Below are 23249 nucleotides of genomic sequence, written 5' to 3'. Positions count from 1 at the left end.
TTGGTTATATATAGAATATCCGTGTATATATTAGATATCATTCTCTTTTCAGATACATGACTTGCAAATATCCTCATTCTGTTGGTTGTCTTTTTACTTGGTTGACAAATACCTTTGACATACAAAAGGTTTTCATGCTGACTGAGCCCATTTTACATTTTGTAATGGCTGTCATCATTGTTTTCTGTGCTTTTAGTGGTGTTTATCTAAGAAATCATTGCCAAGAAATTTCAGACAGTTTTGCTCCTATAATTTAATCTAGGAATTGTATGATTTTAGTCCTTAGGTCTGATACATTTGGAGTATTTGGAGATCCAGAAAGTTCGACTTCATGTTTTTGTGTATGCGTACCACATTTCCCCCCAGTATCATTTATTGAAAAAAAAAATGTCATTTTATCAAACCATCTCCGGTCCCTCTTTTAAAACATCCCTTAACTATACAATGTGAAGTTTTATTCCTGAGCTTTATTCTTTTCATTTGGTTGTTGTGGTCCAGTACCATAATTTTGATTACTACTATTTTTGTGGTAAGGTTGGAAACCAGGAAGTGTGAGAACTCCAAATTCAAAATTGTATTCCTTTACCGCCAGACTATTGGCTTTGGGGGGTCCCTTGAAAAGTTGTATGTGAATTATAAGGGTAATTTTATATCTGCCTCCCATCCAACAAAGGAAAGAGTGGAATTTTGATACTAATTACAATAAAGCTCCTCTGTCAGCTGTTTTGTGCCCTGATAAATAATTTCTAGAAACTGCAATTTAATGTTTTATTTTGTTTCACTTTTTGCAGGTGTAAAGTGCTTTCATAAGAGAACATGGGGAAAGGACTGATCTAACTACCCCACCTCTAAGATGCTCTGTGAGGAGGGATAGATTTATTTCAAGCCATAGGAAGGCAAATAATTTCTAGCTTTGCATAACAAGTGGTAATCTTTAATTGCCAAATTTTTCTTCCTTAACTTGAAAAGAAATGTATTATTTGGGTTGTCTATTAAAATAATTTGCCTTCCTGATGCCAATCTCATAGTCATCGATCTTCTTTTGGAAAGAAGAAAGCATTATAGCTGTGAAAGTACTTCTTTACCTGAAAATATAACTCATTTATTAATAGTTTAACTAGTCAATAGCTTTTTATAATATTTGCTTTCTCCTTTATTTCCTTCTGTACCATTTGTACTATTAGAGATGGATACAACTGTTTAGTTTATGTAACATTGTATGACATGAGGATTGAGGTTCACATGCTACCTCAGCCTCCTCGTTCAACAATGTTTACTTGTATTTTATTAAAATATTAACTTACTCCTTAGAATTAAATGGAAAAAAAAACATTGTAATATGATTAATTTTCTAGATTTTGAACTTTGCCTAACATTGTTCCTTTCTAAGCAAAAATTGAAACTAACCCCTCATATAACAGCACAACAGACAGTCCTGTTTGACATTCCCATTAAGTATGATTGGCTCATCAAGTCAAAAAATAGTCTGCTATTACACAAAGGTAGTGAAATATCTCATTCCTGGCTTCCTATTTTGGTACTACCATTTATAAAGAGAGACATGACTGAAATTTGGGAGAGTTCATTTGCTAGTCATTTCCACTGTGAATATTAAAGACATGGTGTGTATATGATTTGTTATATATATTGGCACATTCGTTATTATTCTTTCAGACCCTGTCACATGAACCCAAAGTTCTTCAAGAAGGTCTCCTTCAGTTGGATTCAATCCTTTCCTCCTTGGAACCTTTACACCGTCCCATTGAATCCCCTGGGGGTTCAGTGTTACTTCGAGAACTGGCATGTGCAGGCAATGTTGCTGATGCTACCCTCTCAGCTCAGGCTACACCTCTGTTGCATGCACTCACTGCTGCCCATGCATACATCATGATGTTTGTTCACACTTGCAGAGTTGGACAGGTAAGAATAATCTTTTATGGTTTAAACTTAATATCAATATCTTACATACACCTGCCAGATTACTGTGCTTACAAACAAATCTACGTGGAGTAGAAGTTGATAGAACAGCCTGATTTAGGATTGGGATTTTTTGAACTGTATATCTGGTTTGTGATGTGGGCTTTGTAGTTTCACTCTCTAAGTTTTATTCTTTTTTTAGTTTTTCGAGACAGGGTTTCCCTGTGTAATTTTTGAAGCCTGTCCTTGCAACTAGCTGTTGTATTCCAGGCTAATTTCGAACACACAGAGATCCGATTGCCTCTGTCCTCTGAATGCTGAGATTAAAGGCGTGCACCTCCACTCCCCAGCTTAGTTTTTATTCTCATCAGTGGTTGTGTATCCATATAATTTATCATATGAATGGGAATTTTAAGAAGCACAATCATCTTCATTATTAACTATACATAAAGGGCTGAATTGATTGGGGGGGGACAGGCAAACATTAGTTTGGGAGTTCATTGCATCGTGCCGCTGTCATTTTTAACAACAAATGGGAAACTCTTTTTTAATTTTTTTACATTCCAATCCCAGTTTCGCTTCCCTCCTCTCATCCCGCTCCCCCCCACTTCCCCTACTTCTCATCTGCTCCTCTAAGAAGTCTACTAAATCTGTCCCATCATCTCCTTGAGACAGGACCAAGGCACCCCTTCACCCCCACACACATGCCTAGGCTCCACTAAGTCAGTTTGTGCATTAGTATTTGATCTTTGGCCACTGCCAGTAGCTTCATATATTGTCTGTCACACCATTGTCCCCTATATTAAGGGAGTCTATTTCGGTCTTATGCAGGTTCCCCAATTGACCGACTAGCTGGGGTCAGCTGATTCTGTGGGTTTCCCCATCATGGTCTTGACTCCTTTGTTCATATTATCACTCCTCCCTCATTTCGATTGTACCTCAGGAGCTTGGCCCAATAGCTGTGGATTTCTGCATCTGCTTCCATCTGTTTCTGGAAGAGGGTTCTAACTTCTCTGTGTTTGTGGATTGTTGCCTGGGTATCTTTTGTTTTATGTCTTGTATCCACTCAGGATGGTTTTTTCCAGTTCTGTCCATTTGCCTGCAAATTTTAGGATGTCATTGTTTCTTACCATTGAGTAGTACTCCATTGTGTAAATGTACCACATTTTCTTTATCTTCAGTTGAGGAACATCTAGTTGTTTCTAAGATCTGGCTATTACGAATAATGCTATTATGAACACAGTTGAGCAAATGTCCTTCTGGCGGACTGTGCCTCCTTTGGGTGTATGCCCAACAGTGTTATTGGAGAGTCTTGAGGTAGGTGAAAATTGCCATACTGATTTTCACACCAGCTGTACAAGTTTTTACTCCTACCAGCAATGGAGGAGTGCCCCCCTTTTTCCACGTCCTCTCCAGCATAAGCTATCATTGGTGTTTTTGATTTTAGCCATTCTGACAGGTATAAGATGGAATTTCAGAGTTGTTTTGATTTGCATTTCTCTGATGGCTAAGGATGTTGAGTACTTTATGTGTCTTCCTGCCATTTGAGATTGTTCTCTTGAGAATTCTCTGTTTAGATCTGTACCCCATTTTTAATTGGATTGTTTGGCAGTTTGATTTCTAGTTTCTTGATTTCTTTTGAAGGTCAGCCCACTGTCAGCTGTGGTGTTGGTGAAGATCTTTTCCCATTCTGTAGAGAGCTGTTTTGTCTTGTTGACTGTGTTCTTTGCCTTAGAGAAGCTTTTCAGTTTCAGGAGGTCCCATTTATTAATTAATGCTCTCAGGTTCTGTTTTACTGGTATTCTATTTAGGAAGTGGATTCCTGTCCGTATGCATTCAAGGGAATTTCCCACTTTCTCTTCTCACTGACGTTCAGTGTGGATAGAGTGATATTGAGGACCTTGATCCATTTGGACTTCAATTTTGTGCATGACGATAGATGTGGATCTATTTGCATTCTTCTACGTGTTATACCAGCACCATTTGTTGAATGTTTTCTTTTTCCATTTTATGAAACTCATTTTTACATTTAATTTTTTAAACTATTGTGTGTGATTGATGTCAGGATGACTTGTGAGCATACCACAGTGCACATGGGGAAGACACAGGTGAAATTTATGAAGTCAGTTCTCTCCTTTCACCTTTATGTAGGTTAAGCTCTGGTTTCTGGGTTTGAATGGCAAATACCTTTATCCCTGAGCCATCTCAAAAGCCTTTACAACTAACCAATCTGTATACAAATACATGTAGACTTTATGATGGGATGACAAAAGATATTTCACCACAAAACATTTAAATTAATAGTTAGCAGTCAATGAGAAGAAAATGTGTCAAATGCTGTGTCTCCAATCTGTGGTCTTTCTTTTTCCATGAAGAAAATCGCTTTCATGTTTGGGAAGATTACTCTGTTGCAAAATGCCTGGCATGTAAATCTGAGGACCTGAGTTTCAGTCTTCAGAAATTGCATAAAAATGCCAGTCAAACAGGCTCACACCTACTTGAAATCCCAGCAGTGTAAAAACATTGAGGTGGATTCGTGGGGCTTGTGAGCTAGTCAACAAGGCCAAATGGCAGTAACTCCAGGTCAAGAGAGACCTGAGGAATAGAACCTTTAAGATTATTTGGACTCTACAAGCATAGCCACCCATCTACACAGAATAAAAGAAAGTAGCCTGTCTCTGTATGTGTGTGGTCACCAAATGTGAAAATATTTCTCTTCTGGTTGCAGAGTGAAATTCGTTCGATCTCCGTAAACCAATGGGGTTCTCAGTTGGGTTTGAGTGTTCTGAGCAAGCTAAGCCAGTTGTACTGTTCTCTGGTGTGGGAAAGCACTGTCCTTCTCTCTCTGTGTACCCCAAACAGGTAAGAGAATGGTCATTTTAATATCTCACTTAGCTTTTCTAACAAAGTTAAGAAAGCTTGCAAAATTTCTTCGACTAGATGGGAGAGTTGAATAAAAAAACTTCTGGTACATCTTTGTCTTTTCCACTTTCTAGTATAAGGACTTAACTGACAAATTATAGTATCTTGTGCATGTTTGATGGTTGTTTCCACATGATACAAATCCTGTCACTTCGGGAATTACAGGTTTTTTATTATATTTAGGATTACTTAACTGCTCTGAGAGGTACTGTCCAAGCAAATCAGACACCATGTAGAATATAAGAGGACTTTTGTTCGCCTTGGGTTTTTATTTGTTGGTTTATTATTTGCCTTGCTGTAGCCTTCCATCTGGATGTGAATTTGGCCAGGCGGACATGCAGAAACTGGTTCCAAAGGATGAGAAGGCAGGTACGACCCAGGGCGGAAAAAGATCAGGTAACTCTAAGAAACTAAAATCTTGGTCACTACTTTTCCTATGTTCTGTCCCTGTGGCTTCATAGGCTTACTATGAAACTTAGTTAACTTTGTGTCATTCTTAGTTCTTAGCTTTTATTGTTTTGCTGAATTTTAGTTATTAAATTTATATTTAAAAAACATGCACACATTATAGTAAAAATTAGCATAACAGAACACATATTTCTACCACAAAATAACTCACACCATTTCAGAAGTTCCTGCCTTATCCTTTCCTTGGGATATTTTTAAGAGTGTCTTAAAAGAAAACAAAGGGTTTCTGTATATCGATCTTCATTTCTTACTTAATTGCCAAGAGCTGACTGTTCCCTACTTAGTTTCTAATGTATTATTTTGGAAAATGAAATTCTTTCACTGTAGATTTACATAAATATAAGATTGAGTCCTAAAATGACATGGTATTTTGACTTACTGCATGAATTCTCAGATTTTAGTATAAATTCTCTGTAAATTGTTGGAAAAAGCAATTTTCTGAATAACAGTTTTTAATCATACTGTATTCAATGATTTGTTAATTGAAAACTTCCACCTATTTTTACCTTTTAATATGGGTTAAAATTAGATACATGACTCAGATTATATTTCTTTCATATAGTGTTGCTTTAAAATTTATCATTTTCTAATATTTTGTTTTGCTTTAATTACAGTATGTTCCAAAATAGTGTGATCAGAAATCACACACAGTTCTCTGACCTTGATGCAGCAAACATGAAAGTGATAAAAAAAATTTTCCAGAGATATTTTTTTTGACCATTAGATTGTAACTTACAATATCAAACATGGCAGAGATTTTTTTTTTTAGAAATGTGAATTCTAAAAGTAAATAAAAACTGAAAACTAATTAAGACAATTCTATTCATTAAAAATCTATCAGATATCCTTTAAAATGCATCTAAATTTTTAAGGAGCTAAAATTTAAGAAAGCAGATTATCTTAATAAATAAGAAGTTACAGCCACTGGTTGTTATGGGAGTGGGAAAGACTGATATATACATTCCTCTGAGGTTAATTTTGGAGAAAATGTATATCTCATATTTAATTCAAGGAATAATATTATTTAAAATTATTTAGGGTGAATTTGTTAAAAAAGAATTGCTTCTCCCAACAGTTTGCAGAGGTTTTTTTTTTCCTTTGTCAGTCTTCACATGTACCACTACCCCATTTCTAGCAGTTAGTTTAATAAAGAAATCACAATTTTTAAAAAATGAATAACATACATTTTCATAAAACTAATTCTTGGGTGTAAAAATACATAGACAAAGCCAGGTAATCCTACAATTTTAAGGTAAAGGCAGGAGGATGAAGAGTTCAGTGTAACTTTTGACTACATAGTGAATTTGAATCCAGCATGAGAACTTGTTTCCAAAAGTGGGAAGGGACTAGAGAAATCGCTAAGTCCATAAGAACCCTTTGTCTCCATCATTATGAGAAAACGAAGTTTGGATCTCAGTACCTGGCATTTCAGGCATGCCTGTAACCTTAGTTTCAAGGGACACAGGATGGAGATAAAGTGAATCACTGGGGCTTACTGGCTTCCAGCTTAGCTGGTAAATCTCTAGCCCCAGGTTCAGTGAGAGACCCTGCCTCAAAGGAATAGGTGGAAATAGAGGACAGCAGACATCCTCTTCTGGCCTCTGTGCACACCTGCACAGAATCACATAAGTAAGTAAATCTGTTTCAAAGATGGGAATTGGCAAGATTGCTCAGTGGTTGAAGGCCCTTGGTGCCAAGCCTCAGGACTTGAGCTCAATTCCTTACGCCTATATAGCGTATTGACTCCTAGAAGGTATCTTCTGACTTGTACTCAATACTCCACATGTATATACTAAAGAAATAATATATTTAATTTTCAAAAGAAATCATATATACTGGGGACTAGAGAGAAATGACTCAGCAGTTATGAGACCCAGGTTTGATTTCCAGTGCTCACATAGTACTCACAACCATCTGTAACTTCAGTCCTTGAGGTTTGAATACCTTCTTCTGTGTGGGCTTCAGACATGTACATAAGTGTATAGGCATACATTATGGCATAACACCGGTAATTTTAAACTTCCTACATAATTCCTGCTCATGTGCAGGTTTTAAATGCTGGGAAACTATCCAGTGGAATTCTGTAATGTCCAATTTGAGTGTGAACAAGCTCTTAAGATTCTGTAAGATTCAGGGCATCTTCAGCGACAGCTTCAAATATGATACAACACTGTACTGTGTGTTAAGATGATTTGTATGCTTTTATTTGACGATGCCATTTACTTGGTAGAACTCCAAACAGAAAAGCGCTGGTACAATTTTGAGTTGTTTTTTGATTTTGTTTAGTTTTTCTATTTGTTTCTTCTTTTTTGTTGTTGTTTTTCTGCTTTTGATTAGGAGGGTTGGTTTGGTTTGGTTTCTAAGTTCCTAAACTTAGAAAGTAATTGAAATTTAAATAGGAACAAGCACTATTTCTTCGAACTCTTCAAAACATGGACCCAGGTAAGTGCTGTCTTTGCATGATCTTATTACTCCCTTCTTAACCTCTGCAGATGGAGAACAGGATGTAACAGCTGGAAGTATGGATGCTTCTACCCAGGGCTTATTGGAAGGAATTGAGCTAGATGGTGACACATTGGCTCCCATGGAGACAGATGAACCTTCAGATTCTAAGGGCAAATCTAAAATCACACCAGCCATGGCTGCCAGGATTAAACAGATCAAGCCACTGCTGTCAGGTCAGTAATTCTCCATTCTTCAAAAAAGTCCTTTCTGGGTTTCAGAGAACAAATTAAAATGGAAAAACTATATTCTTTGAAATAAGAAAAGTAGTAGAAATGTTGTGACTCTCACATGTATTTTATTGAATCACAATATGTGATGTGCTTGCTGAGGATATAAAAGGAAAAAACTCCATTCTGAGATAATGGCTATCCCCATTTTAAAAGTTCCTTACCTTTTGTTCATCCTTCAGTTGTTGCAAGTGGCGTCTCCTACCATTCCACTGAAATGTCTCACTTAAGTTCCTGTAACTCCCTCATTACTGAGTGTACTGGATACTTGTTTGCAGTGTGATAGTTGGCCCACTTTCTGCCTCTAGAAATAACTCCTGGTTTTTATGTGACTAAGCTTTCAGAATTGTCACCAGTATCCTTTTGCTTTGATTATCCAGTAATATAGTCTCTTGTGTTTTATTAAAGTCACTGTTGACTGCTTCAAGGAGACTGCATTAGCAGGATACAAAGCTGTATTGAAGATGTGAAATGGTTTATCTTTGACATCTTTTGTTCTTTAGTATGATACCAGTATTTGGAGAACATATTTGGTGTATTTGTGGATAGTTGCCACTTTCTAGTACTTTAGGATAGAAGAAAATAAAGACCTAACTCCTAAAAACAAGCAAGCATAAAAAGGACCTTCTGCGTTTCTATTTGATCTTAAATCCTGAAGATTTTTATCTTTTATTCATGTTTGTTTTGATCTACAAGTCTGTAGTGGTGTCTTGTTTCTCCAGTGGATTTGGGGTGGTGGCCGCATCCTAGAAATTCGCCTTCAGAAGTCTACTAATTAATTATCCCAAAATTTAAGTAAAATTAGGCTATGTTTGTGTTTCATACTTTTTGTTTTATTATAATTGAGTTGTGTGTCCTCGACCATTCTAGGGTTACTGTGAGTACCCAACCTATGTTTTCCTTGTCTGCTTCTTTACTGATTCGGCATTTTGTTTTGTTTTTTTTTTTTTCTTTGAAATACCTTTTGAAGTTGAAATACCTTTTGAGGTGAATCACTATCAGAGTAATGAAATTAAGTGTAAACTTAGTATGTAGGTATATGTTCCTGTTGATGCAAATTCATTAGGTTTTCAGAATCTGAGTATGCCAGACCTTCCAGCAAGGTAGTGCATGTATGTATAGCCTGTTCCATAATTAAACCTATGAAGTCTTATAGAATAGAGAGATGAAATGACTTTTATTTCTGTGTTGTATGCCTTATCTCACAAGTTTTTAAGAGAGATATTTTAGACAAGCCTAATTGCAACACACAGGTCTATTTGTATTTTTCTATCTATAACCTGTGTTCTGTCTGTGCTTACACACACCCATACACACACACACACACACACACAGAGAGAGGGGGGGGGCTAATGAGGTGACTGAGTAAAGTGCTGTACAAGCAAGAGTCCTCAGTTCAGATCCCCAATACCCAGATAAAATGCCAAGTGTGATGAGAAATTTCTGTAATCTCATTGCCACCAAGGAGAGATAAGGATGGATCCTAAGGCTGCTCGTCCTTTTAGTCAAACCAATCATAAGCTCCAGATTTATAAATAAAATAAAATCAAATCAAAGTGGTGAGCAATAGAACAAAATATCTCTCAGACTCATACACATTTAAAAGAGAAGTGAGTAATAGAGGAAGACATCCAGACATTGATCTCTTCCTCCACATGCGCACATGTTGGTTACTGCATACATGCATATACCATACATGTACGTTCCACGAAAAAGTCTAAGGGCAACAGTGTTTGAATATATTTTCTTTCCATAAGAATTCACTTGTATAGCTTTTATGCTTTTCCTGCCAACCTTTTTTTTTCTTTTAATTATGTATTTTATAGTATATGTCACCCTTTCTGGGTCAATTGATTAACCAAGTATCAACCTATGAGTTTTGACCCCTTTTGGAGTTGAATGACCCTTTCACAAGGGTCATTTAAGAACACCAGAAAACAGATATTTCAGTTCATAACAGCAAAATTACAGTTATGAAGTTGTATCAAAATAATTATTTGATTGGGGGTTATCTCAACCTAAGGAAATGTGTTTAAGGATCACAGCATTAGCAAGGTTGAGAACCACTGACTTAAACATTTTTTTTTTTGCTATATACAGTTTTGTAAGCATTTTAAATGACTCTTTAAATCCTGCAAATGTATCATTTACTTATTAGTACGTAACTGCCATAATGTTCCAATAAACCCAGTGTTGATTTATGCTTTAATTTGGCAGTATAAGTCCTTATCTTATTGACTCTTATTTTCTACCCTCAAGGGGTACATCTGTTCCTTGTGAAGCTTCCTATTTGGATTATCACATGAAAGGGCAGGGTCTTAGACTTTCTTTACTATTGTTCAGGAGAAAGCAAATATTAAAAGAAAAAGTTGGTCTGGCAAAATGGCTTCATGGGTAAAGACGCTTTCTATGCAAACCTGATGACCTGAGATCAGTTCCCAGAGCCTGTGTAAACGGTAGGAGAGAACTAACTCCTCAGGGTTGTCCTCTGATCTACACATGATAAATAATTATGATGATAATAATTTAAATGTGTGGGAAACGTGTGATGTCATGAAATCATGTGAATATTTTATAGCATTATATTGGCTTCTGGTTTCCAGCTTCTTCCAGATTAGGTCGAGCACTTGCTGAACTGTTTGGACTCCTTGTTAAGCTTTGTGTTGGTTCCCCTGTCCGCCAAAGAAGGAGCCATCATGCTGCCAGTACCACTACTGCACCAACACCTGCTGCTAGATCAACAGCTTCAGCCCTCACTAAGCTACTCACAAAAGGCTTATCATGGCAGCCCCCACCATATACACCTACTCCCCGCTTCAGGTGAGTTCCTATTTAAAATACAGAGTTGAAAGTGGCAAAATAATGTATATTCCTATTCTATTTAGTTAAAAATTGGAAATCTCTTGTTTTCTCTATGTATTCCATAGGAAGTGTTTTATTTTACCTAGTATAGGACATGGAAATTTCTAGTGGGTTTTCAGTTAAACTGCATTTCAGTAAGCCTTTAATTTTTATTTCTTAATTGATTCGCAAATACTACCCTGGTGCCTACCTAATCAATCTGTCACCTAAATGCTTTTTTAGTTTTTCCTTTTGCTCCTCCCCCCCTTAATATCCTGTTGGTTTTTTGAGACAGGGTTTCTCTCTGTAGCTTTGGAACCTGTCCGGGCACTCATTCTGTATACTAGGCTGGCCTCTAACTCATAGAGATCTGCCTGCCTCTGCCTCCCGAGTGCTTAGATTAATGGCGTGCACCACCAACGCCGGGCTTCCTGTTGCTTTTGTGTGTGTCTTAGAAATGGTTGTTGTTTTTTTTTAATGTTCTTTTTCCTTTTTTTTAGGCTGACATTCTTCATCTGTTCAGTTGGATTCACATCTCCAATGCTGTTTGATGAGAGAAAGTATCCTTACCACCTTATGTTGCAGAAGTTTCTGTGTTCTGGCGGTCACAATGCTCTTTTTGAGTAAGGATTATTTGCTTAATAGAGACTCATTTCTTGCACTTAGATCTTTCCTATATATGTGCCTTACCAGCTTGCAGCTTTCTAAATCATTTATCCTGTGATGGTTGCATAACTAGAAAAAGTCATTAGTTGTATCATTTTGTGTTCTAGGAATAAGCCCTGTATTTTATTTCCCTATGAAGGAGGGAAATATAATAATATAGTAAGAGTCTCTGCTTTGAAGCTAGGCAGATGGTTCACCAGATGCAGCTTTTTCAGGGGACCCGAGTTCTAGTTTCAACACCTATTTGGTATCTAGTACATCTGATTCCCTCTTCTGTCCTCTATTGGCAATAGGCATGCACATGTGTACACAGAGATGTGTAGGTTAACATTCATAAAATTGAAAGTGTGCATGAGTGCATTAAAAGTCATCTCGCTTTTTCATATTTGGCTTCCCATTTCTAATACATAGTTTTTGGGGTTGTTTTTGTTTTTCCAGACAGACCTGACTGTCCTCAAACTCTCAGAGATCTACCTGCCTCTGCCTCCCTAGTGCCAGGGTTAAAGACATGCTCCACCGCCTCCTGGGTTAATTGTTTGTTTTAATAAACATGACTTTTTTGTTACTTTGAATTCAGTAAGTCTGTTTTGTTTTCTGCTTTACTTTGCTTTACTAAAAGATTTTAAGATAAACTTTAACCAGTAAATGGTGGTTGTTTTTACTTCTTTAAAAAAAAGTTCATAAATGGCATTTTAGAACTAATAACAGCTTCTTAGTCTAGCCCAATATATGTAGTGCTAACCCCTCATCAAGGAAGCTTTCCTTTGCAATAGACTTAAGACCATTACAGAAAACCACAACCTATCAAAATGCAGAGTCATGGAGCCCAGTCCCATTAGATACATCTATAAAGCAACTCTGTGCCTAAATTTCAGGGTACATTGTGGAATGGAGGGGGGAACATTCTAAGAGATAGGTGAACAGGAATTTACTATCAGACTATGTTTCCTAGTAACTTCAGAAGCTGTACCTAACACCAACATGACAGACTAAACATGATCTGAACAAGGATAACAACAATAGAAATGCCAAAGCATGGGGAAGAATCCCGTGAGGACTCAACCTAATACAAAGATCAACACAGGCAACTAAGGAATGTTGAGAGTGGGAGAAAGTCTTCCCTAGGGACTCAATTGATTATTTGGTATTGAATGATCAGCCACAAAATATGCATTCAAGTGACATTACACAGATTGATTAGGTTATATCTAGCATGTATATATGTATATGCACATGTTTATGTTCATGTAACACCATCAAAAAGGAAGCCGTGAATTTGAAAGTGAGCAAGGTGGGTTATATGAGAGCTTTTGGAGCTAAGAGAGAAGTGATGTAAATCTCAAAAGCAAAAAAGGAAACAATACCAAGAGGTTACAAAATAGGGTACCAGTGCCAATAGTAGTGTTTGGAATCCTTTAAATGTAAGTTCTCCCATAAATACCAGTTAATAGTCTATCCTCATTCTTTGTCTTATTTGAATTTAGAACTTTCAACTGGGCTCTGTCCATGGGAGGAAAAGTTCCTGTTTCTGAGGGATTAGAGCATTCAGACTTACCTGATGGCACTGGAGAATTCCTAGATGCCTGGCTTATGCTTGTAGAAAAGATGGTGAATCCCACCACAGTGCTTGAATCTCCACATTCGCTGCCTGCCAAATTGCCTGGAGGTGTCCAGAGTTTTCCGCAATTCAGTGCCCTCCGCTTCCTTGTAGTAACTCAAAAAGTGAGTATTCTGCATTCTAAAACCAAAGGAAAAAAATTTCTCAGGCTATCTGAAAATAGTTGCCACTGTGTTTTGTCCGTAATGCTACTGTTGAAAAACAAGTCAATTTGATTCTTACATAACGTTTACAATTAGGAATAGAGACTCTGCTTAGTTTTTATGCTGTAAACATGAATTATGAGCTTCTGATTGGTACTTGGTACTTCTGGATGAGTTTAATGTCCCCACTCTACTTTGTTACACCACCTCAGTGCCAGTCTAAAGTTTCTTTGTTGGAGTTGACTCATTGTGTCAAATGAGTGTTTTGACACTTATTCCTTCTGAAGATTTGAATTGGGGGGGGGACTTAATACACTTTTAAAATGTTTTACAGGCAGCCTTTACTTGCATCAAGAACCTGTGGAACCGGAAACCCCTCAAGGTTTATGGGGGACGAATGGCTGAGTCTATGCTGGCCATTCTGTGCCACATTCTCCGAGGAGAACCTTTGATTCGAGAGAGACTGAGCAAAGAGAAGGAAGGATCTCGAGGAGAAGAGGATACCGGCCAAGAAGAAGGTGGCTCCCGCAGAGAACCTCAAGTCAACCAGCAACAGCTACAACAGGTAGAGTGCTAGCTTCACATTCCAAGCCCTATACTTTGCACATTATAGAATCTAATGCACATAAATTTTGTTTTATTTTATAACCCTGTCTAACTGTGTAAGCAAGATTGACCTTAAACTAAGAAGCCTGCTTCAGCCTCTCACATGCTGAGATAATCTGACACCTCTCTTGCCTATCAAATTTCTAAGCTTTTATACACCTAAGTACTTGGTTCTATTAGCTTGGAGATCTTCTTCTCAAGCGATTTATTCCTCATGATGAAAGCTGTGGGGTATAGCCCCACTATGTGCAGGTAATACATTTGAATCCTCATAAGCGTATTAACTATATTCTCAGGAACCTACAAAGAGTATTTTTGGTTTATCAAACTCTCTTCAGCTATTCTGGTAAATTATAAGGCAAATCATTTTTGTCGTTTAATTTGTTTTGGTAAAAGCTGTTTGAAAATGGTTTACCTCTAAATCTGTATCACTTTGAAATGATTACATTTTGAAAATTAAAGACTAGAAGGGAGAAGCTTGCAAGAATATTGTAACATTGTTTTCCTCGAATTTTTTTTTCAGATTTATTATTCCATAGTATCTATTTTTCATTTTTTATTAGTTCAAATTAGGAATAAGCTTGCTTCACGTGTCAATCCCTTCTCCCTCTCCCCCAATTTTTTTTTACTCTTTGCAATTTTATACATGTATTTTGATCATAGCCACCCCCTTCAACCTCCTTACCAAGTCTCCTGAAGCCATTCCCCTCATGCCTTCATTTCCTCCTTTTTTTAAATTTTTTTTTCATTAATTCTGTTAGTGCTGCCCTATATATATGTACAGGATATATGGCCACCCACTGAAACATTAGAAATTTATGAGTGTCCAGAACCCTAGCAGCTAGAGGTGGGGCTTTGTGAGCCCTTCACCATTCATAGTTGAATGTTTGCTGGCTTCATCTTCAGGTAACCATTGTTGTGAGTTTATGAGTTGTAAAGGTCATTGCATATCCAGAAAGCAGTTTGTGAGAAGCATTCCATCCCATCATGTTAAGATATTTATGATTTCTTTTCCATATTATTTCCTGAGCCTTTGGAGAGTGGGTTTAATATGGGCTAAGCACTTGAAGTTACTTATTCTCAGCATTGGGAACCATTACAAATATTTGTATTAACTATTGCTTGAAGCAAAAAGAAATATCTGACAAAGGCTGAAAACAGCACTAATCTATAGGTAAAATTTTTTAGAATTCAGCTTGAAAACAAGACCTCCCCAGCCATGTGCTTTTTGACCAGGTATACAGGAATTCCTTCCTGTAGAGTAGGCCTCAAAGCAATGAGAAAGCACTTAATTAACTTCATAATAATCATGCCACCATTACAAGAGGTTTTATGGTAGCATGCCTACATTCTCAGCAGGGTAAGTCTGTTAATTATTTTTCTCCCCAAGTGACCTACATAGGAGTTTCTGGCACTATGAAAGCTAGCCAGCAGGGTGGCATATTCTAGCTTTATTAGAATTAGATTTCTCTGTATTCTGAAACTAAAGTGTGTTGTATCTTCAGCAATAGGGTCTTAATCACGTAACATATCACTGGCAATCAATAACAAAGGTTCCTATGTTGTTTAAAGGGACACTGGGGACTCCTTGGATAGTAACTCTTAGGATGGTATCTCAGGCCTGGCACTGAGATTTTCTTTTATTGATCCATGTCTTTTTGGAAACTTTTCCTCCCATTCTTAGTACTTGGCATTTGTCTCCCTCAGATTTTTGGTTTTTGTGTGTGAAGATTCTCTCTCTCTCTCTCTCTCTCTCTCTCTCTCTCTCTCTCTCTCCCTCCTCCCTCCCTCCCTCCCTCCCTCCCTCCTCTCTCTCTCTCTCTTTCTCTCTCTCTCTCAAGATATTATAGATACATGTTTTTTTTCAAAGCATGATTTGTTTTTTGTAACAGCCCTGGCTGTCTTGTGCACGCACACACATGCACGGCTCCAGTAGTGTGGTTCATGCTTAGCTATGGATGTCTGTTTCTGCTTCAAACATCAACTGGATGAAGACAGTCCTTCCTCCCCCTGCCCCTGGGCTCCAATTTGGTCAGGGGTTCTTGTCCCCATCCCCTTTTTCGAGGGACTATGCAATCTTCTCTTGGGGTCCTCCTTGTTTCCTAGCTCCTCTGGCAGTGTGGAATGTAGGCTAGTGATCCTTTGCTTTATGTCTAAAAATCAAAAATGAGTGAGTACATACCATGTTTATCTTTTTGTGACTAGGTTACCTCACTCAGGATGGTTTCTTCTAGTTCCATCCATTTGCCTGCGAATTTCAAGATTCCATTGTTTTTTTTTTTCTACTGAGTAGTACTCCATTGTGTAAATATACCACATTTTCTCTATCCATTCTTCAGTTGTGGGGCATCTAGGTTGTTTCCAGGTTATGGCTATTACAAATAATGCTGCTATGAACATAGTTTGCACTCCCACCAGCAATGGATGAGAGTTCCTCTTTCTCCACATCCTCTCCACCATGGATTAGCATTAGTGTTATTGATTTTAGCCATTCTGACAGGAGTAAGAGTGGTTTTGAGTTGCATTTCCCTGATGGCTAAGGATGTTGAGCCATCTCAAGTGTCTTTCTGCCATTTTGGATTCCTCCATTGAGAATTCTCTATTAAGTTCTTCACTCCATCTTTTAATTGCGTTGTTTGGTGTTTTGGTGGCTAGCTTCTTGAGTTCATTGTATATTTTGGTTATCGGCCCTCTGTCAGATGTGGGGTCGGTGAATATCTTTTCCCATTCTGTGGGCTGGTGTTTTGTCTTGCTTAACTGTGTTACAGTTACTTTTTCTATTGTTGCAAGTTACTAATAGATACCAATTTATACTTCTGTGTATCAATCTCTAATCTATAATTATAATAACCATCTACCCTGGCCTCCGTTTTAAGAGAAGATGAAGTTGAAAAATACGTTGGCTCTTTGCATTAATATGTAACTTTAGTGTTAAAATATCATAGAACTGCCAAAGATAAAGGAACATTCATGATACATTACTGCCCTGTATTCTAAATACTTAGTTCATGTAAAGTTAGAAAAACATGCTTGTTCCTTGAATTTTGAAATGTATTTTTGCTTACCTGTGAATGTGCTTCTAAGCTCTTCCTTTTGTATTAAATTATTTATTCTTTTTGTGTTGATATTTTGCCTGCATGTATATCTGTGTGTCAGATCTTGGACAGCTATTAACTGTTATGTGTGGGTGCGGGGAATTGGACCTGGGTTCTCTCTGGAAGTGTAGTCGGCACTCTTAACCAATGAGCCATTTCTCCAGCCCCTGCTCTTGCATTTTTTAAATAGCTCATGGACATGGGTTTTACAAGAGAACATGCCATGGAGGCCTTATTGAACACCAGCACAATGGAACAAGCAACAGAATACCTTTTAACCCATCCTCCTCCGATCATAGGAGGAGTTGTCCGGGTGAGTTAACACGGAAAATCTTGTTTGTGTGCCTTGGTTTGGCTGCTGATAACCGTTTTTCTCCATGTCCTGTGCCAATGTTTTATGTATTAACATTGGAATCTTCAGAATATACTGCCAGGAACTTCTATTCCTAGTCATTCAGCCTTAGTTGGCTTTAATTAGAGAGAGCGACGTTCTGGGCTCATTCCCTTTCTTTGTGAGTTGGGGTTGCCTTTTTAGGTTTTTATTGATTTTTGGATGTGTGTATTTATTGGATTCTCTGTTGTCAATCTGTAGGATCTTAGCATGTCTGAAGAAGACCAGATGATGAGAGCAATTGCCATGTCTCTGGGACAGGATATTCCAATGGATCAAAGGGCAGAGTCACCTGAGGTACTTAAAATCTTATATCCAAAAGGATTTTGTCCCATAATCTGTGTATTTCTGTGAACACTGTAATTCTTTGTTCTGTGATGTGGTGGGGAAAGTCAAGGGAGTACTTTTTCATATCAACCTTTTGGTCTATCCTTAAGCTACCTTGTATAGACATGAATGAAACTGTAGGTGATCCAAATGAAGCATTAGTCTTCATTGTCAACTAAGACCCAAAATCTAAGTGGTAGTAACCAGTAGTCCAAACTTAGATGTGTTCTTGGGTAAAATTTCTTAAATTTACCACACTGGAGGGAAACGTTTAATAGGATCTAAAAATGAGTTTTATGGGTTATAGTATATAAGATGCTGCAGATAACAACTGACAGTGCTTTTGGATAGTGGTAGTCTGTTTCCCCTATCTTGGCCTATATGGCTGCTGTTACATTCCTTACTATGCCCCTTTGAAAGTTTCAGCTGTTTGAGAGTGTATATGGTACTCAGAATATCCTTTACCTCTGGCATATGTAATCACACTTCTTTTTCCTGCCTCCAGGAAGTTGCTTGCCGGAAGGAGGAAGAGGAACGTAAAGCCCGAGAAAAACAAGAAGAGGAAGAAGCTAAATGTCTGGAGAAGTTTCAAGATGCTGACCCATTGGAACAAGATGAGCTCCATACTTTCACAGACACAATGTTACCAGGCTGCTTCCATCTTCTTGATGAACTGCCTGATACAGTATACCGTGTCTGTGATCTGATCATGACAGCTATCAAACGTAATGGAGCAGACTATCGTGATATGATTTTGAAGCAGGTTGTCAATCAGGTAAGTTCTCAAGCAAGGCACCAGAAGCTAGAAGTATTTAAAGTTATTTTCCCATCATTTATCAAAACTACATTTCTGAAAAGCCTTGCATTTTACCTAATATGTTTATATTCTGTGTGTTATTTTGGTTGCAGTCTAGTTCTACTTGGTTGTCTGAATTATTTAATTTATCCATTTTGCAAAAAAATAGTACTTAGGAAACATAAGGCTATCCATCAGACTTCCTGATACATACTGATAACCCAGTTTTTTTTTTTTAACTTTATTGGTGTTTGTTTCCTCTCCCATTATAAAATCAATGTGTTCTAATTGTTGAAGTAGGGTAAGAAACAAATTATCCTGTTGTATTTGTTTGCATTTCTTTATCATATTGTAGCATTGTATGTATTTAAATCATTAAGATTTTGTTTTATAAAATCTTTTAGACGTTGGGATATTTAAAACAGGCAACCTGTTTTGGAGACAATGGAAACCTAATGTTTTTAGTTGTATTTTTTTTCTATGAACCAATGAGTTTTTTGGGAGTCACTGAAAGGAGTATGTGTGAGTGGTTCCTTATAGGAGCAGAAATGACTCAATGACAGTTACATCAGTTAAGCCCACCCTGGCATGGATAAGAGTTCACAAAAACTGGGAACCTGGAACACACTGCACTATAACAGACTGGAGGGTGTCCTTCCCAAGTGACTTAGTTAGACTGAACCTCTTCCAGGCAGCCTCAGTGCTCTCTGCTTCTTCTGGGCAGCTGATCAAAGCATAAGTTTTTTAATGTGTAGAAACACATTAGATAGCAGGATCTGCAATATATGCGTACAGAAATTATTTTAAGGAAGGTAAAGTCTAAATAGGAAGAATAGTGATACTCACTTTAAGGAATTAAACAGTTTGCAATTAAAAACCTGGCTAATATTCTAGCACTTTAGTAGTTGGGCCTTGATTCTACAATAATTTCTGGGGAGGCTGACTGGGTCATTTTTTTATTATTCATTTTCTTTGATTTAGCATTCATGCATTTTGTAAAACAATTTAAGAATAACTGATTTAGCAAGTTTGTTCAATTTAAACGACAAGCCTGATGATCTAAGTGCAGTGCCAAGAGCTCATGTGGTTGAAGGAGAGAACCATTCTTACAAGTTTTCTTTTGTGTATTACACACAGATACATGCAAATTTTTGAAGTTGTTTAGAGTAATATTGTAAGTGGGTTGTCTATTAATTAAATCCTTATTGTAAGTAGGGTGTTAAATTCTATCCCTCAGAAAATTTGTTATGGGTGGACGAAGTGTATTTAAGGTTTTTGATATTTGTAGAGACCCTAGGTTACTCCCTAGTTATATGACTTGTCTATTTTTCTAGGTGTGGGAAGCTGCTGATGTATTGATCAAAGCTGCTCTTCCTCTAACAACAAGTGACACAAAAACAGTGTCAGAATGGATCAGTCAGATGGCCACCCTGCCACAGGCCTCCAATTTGGCTACTAGAATCTTGCTTTTAACACTACTTTTTGAGGTAACACATATCTTTTGGCTTTCACAATTCATTTATTTAAGAATTAGCCAGCACTTAACAATACGTTGAATTGGGGGAAAATACAAAGCATGATCCCTGTTATTTCATGTGAGTCCAGAATTTCCCTGTAGGCTAAAACATGTATAACAAAGTACAAAGTAGAAGGTTCTGAGTTTGGAAAGTTTATGTGTATCATTTCTGGATTGCAAGAAGACCTTAGAACAACTCAAAAGATGATGAATGAGGTCAATGTCTGTATCTGGCCTCTAAACACATGCATGCTCATCCGAATACACACAAGGATGTGATATGTCACTCTAGAAGGGCATTTAAATGATAAATCACTGTAGTTGTGAGATACTGAGAAATCCTAACTAGCAGGTGCAAATATAACAAACTATGAAAACTGGATGTTAAGTGTAAGGTAGTTAGACTCAGACCCCTTTCCCTACCTGATCAACTAGCATATTATTCAGGGAATAGGGTAGTTTGGACAAGATATAGTATTCTTTTAAAACTAGAAAATAGTTGACCTTGGAGAAGTGGTTCTTCATTTGTAATTTTTCCTGTTTAATATTAAAATCTCAACTTAGAATAAACCCCTTTACAGTAACTTAGATGAATCCAATATATATGTCAGACTGTCTTGAAACTTTCCTGTAGAATAAGAGTTAAAAGTTTTTATTATGATTTGAGATTAATTAGAAAAAAGGTCTTTGAAAACCAAAGAAAAGTCACTCACAGGTCCCTCATGAAAAAGAATTACAGGGTTTTTCCTTCTAGTCCTTTTCATTCAACCAGCTAAGATTATACTGTAATTGTTTTCTCTCATCATGTACACATTATTCTGCTATTTTTTTATTTTGTCTAAATTATGTATTGAACAATCACATTGGTTTTCTGTTAAAGGCAACAGCTTAGTGAAACTTCTATTAAGAACCATTACTTAGTTTCCTTGAAATACAAAGCTTCTCTGTAAATCAAAAACTTTACAATATAAATGTCATTAAGACTACACAGTCAACTAGTGGTGTTGGTGGTGCATTCTATTCCCAGCACTTAGAAGGCAAAGGCAAGCAGATTTCTGAGTTCAAGGCTAGCCTTGTCTGCAGAACAAATTTCAGGAAAGATAGGGCTACATGAGAAATACTGTCTTGAAAAACAAAACAAAATGACTACACAGTGTAGGTGACCGTCCTAGAATTAGACATAAATTCCTCTTAACACATGAAGAGAAACCAAAATGTAGAGAACTGAAGCAACTCATCTGAAATCTCATAGTTCAAGAAATAGAATTTTATTTTAAACAGTTGTGTAAATGTTAACCTCTGTATGATTTTGTCTTTTAAAATCAGGAGTTGAAGCTACCTTGTGCTTGGGTGGTTGAATCAAGTGGCATCCTTAATGTCCTAATCAAGCTCTTAGAAGTGGTTCAGCCCTGCTTACAGGCTGCTAAAGAGCAAAAGGAGGTTCAGACCCCAAAGTGAGTGGCCCTTTATTATCCTGGTTTTGCTTCTGTTTCCCTGGGATTTGGCCCTTGAGATTAGGCCCTGCATCACTTTTCTGAAGTATATATTAAGCAAATCTTGAGAGTTTCATGGTTATGCAATTGCAAAATACCTGACATTTTCCCAATTTATGCATGTTTATGACTTGACTTAAATAAAAACTCCTTTTTAGGTGGATTACCCCAGTGTTGCTTCTTATTGATTTTTATGAAAAGACGGCCATCTCATCAAAGAGAAGAGCCCAAATGACGAAGGTGTGTGAAGTACAATTTCTGTGTTTAACATGATGCTTTCATTTTTTGAGGCAAGAATAGATCAGAAGTAGGAAGGGAGAAATGAAAGATTAAAATTATCCCATCAAAATATGACTCTTGAGGGATTTTAAAATGGAGAGTTCAAATAATTTTGTTTTGGAGCTATTTCTTAAAGGTGTCAAGATTTTACACAGCGAATTAATGTTTATAGAAGTATGCTCTTTGACTACTTGAAAAACTTGAGTTTTTAATCAATAATTTATTAGCAACAGAATTTTTGTTCAGTTTTTCTTTCACAATCATGCTCCTTGTATTGAAAGCAAGTAGATGGTGCCAAAACAGAGAGATTATTACGTTTTTGGCTTAGAAAGATATCCAAGCAAGAAAAACACATGTATATAAAAAGCCTCTTAGCTGGGCGCTGGTGGCACACACCTTTATTTAATTATTTATTTATTTTGCAGATTTTTTTATTAGAATTAGAAACACTTGATATAAACTTGTGGCATATGCATAGATATGAATATGTGTACACACACACACCTAAAAGAAAAATAAATACAGATACTATGCTGTATGTGACAACAGTTTTTTTTATTTGAATTAGAAACAAGATTGTTTTACTTGTCAATCTCAGTTCCCTCTCCCTCCCCTTCTCCCCTACCACCTCCCCCAACTAAAACCCTACCTATCACATATCCTTTCTGCTCCCCCAGAGGGGTGAAACCTTCCATAGGGTGTCATCAGAATCTTATCGTATCTTTTGGGATAGAGCCTAGGGGCACACACCTCTAATCCCAGCACTTGGGAGGCAGAGGTAAGCCCATCTCTGTGAGTTCAAGGCCAGCCTGGTCTACAAAGCTACACAGAGAAACCCTGTCTTGAAAAACCAAAAGGAAGGAAGGTAGGTAGATACATAGATACATAGATAGATAATAAAGGCCTCTTAGAAATTTATTAAATGTCTACCATACCCTTTTCCTGCAGTGATTTTAAGCAAAGTATTCTGATGCCTATTGATTATCTTCACAGAAAATAAAACTTTTGTGTTTGCATTTTATTTAGTACCTACAGTCCAACAGCAACAACTGGCGCTGGTTTGATGACCGCTCTGGACGTTGGTGTAGTTACAGTGCTAGCAACAATAGTACTATTGATTCTGCCTGGAAATCTGGAGAAACAAGTGTAAGATTCACTGCAGGCCGACGAAGATACACTGTCCAGTTCACTACAATGGTGCAGGTACATGCTCAACTAATAGTGTAAACTTTATTGAAGGTGGTACTGTACTTAGTATTCATGTTGCTTTTTTTTTTTTTTTCTGAATCAGGAGTAGAGTCTTGTTGTGTTAAGGAGTAGGATGCCCACTTCTAAATTCAGTTAAATTTTCAGAGAACTGAGTCTTTCATCTTTGGCTAGGCCAAAGGTCTGTGGCAAATTGATACTGGTTTTCCTTAAGTGAGTTTTTTTTTTTTTTT

General features: G+C 37.1%; 1 protein-coding gene across 15 annotated transcripts in view; it reads left to right on the top strand.

Moving 5' to 3' along the window:
* The window catches only part of Huwe1 (HECT, UBA and WWE domain containing E3 ubiquitin protein ligase 1), a 143276-nt gene that overhangs the window by 76072 nt on the left and 43955 nt on the right, over positions 1–23249 (top strand). For 14 of the 15 annotated variants that reach the window (XM_027432121.2, XM_027432122.2, XM_027432135.2 and 11 more), the window contains 15 exons: positions 1675–1920; positions 4646–4779; positions 5141–5235; positions 7800–7985; positions 10643–10859; positions 11381–11503; positions 13031–13268; positions 13642–13872; positions 17199–17321; positions 17601–17696; positions 18232–18501; positions 19857–20009; positions 21365–21492; positions 21690–21771; positions 22837–23013. In XM_027432121.2, coding sequence (XP_027287922.1) covers positions 1675–1920; positions 4646–4779; positions 5141–5235; positions 7800–7985; positions 10643–10859; positions 11381–11503; positions 13031–13268; positions 13642–13872; positions 17199–17321; positions 17601–17696; positions 18232–18501; positions 19857–20009; positions 21365–21492; positions 21690–21771; positions 22837–23013 — 2499 coding nt within the window. The remainder of the gene's footprint in view (positions 1–1674; positions 1921–4645; positions 4780–5140; positions 5236–7799; positions 7986–10642; positions 10860–11380; positions 11504–13030; positions 13269–13641; positions 13873–17198; positions 17322–17600; positions 17697–18231; positions 18502–19856; positions 20010–21364; positions 21493–21689; positions 21772–22836; positions 23014–23249) is intronic. The other variant, XM_027432128.2, reaches the window with a different exon arrangement.

This window comes from Cricetulus griseus, chromosome X, assembly GCF_003668045.3.
Source record: "Cricetulus griseus strain 17A/GY chromosome X, alternate assembly CriGri-PICRH-1.0, whole genome shotgun sequence".
NCBI lineage: Eukaryota > Metazoa > Chordata > Mammalia > Rodentia > Cricetidae > Cricetulus > Cricetulus griseus.
The sequence above is the reverse complement of the archived record's forward strand: the minus strand, read 5'-3'. Positions and strand labels throughout refer to the sequence as shown.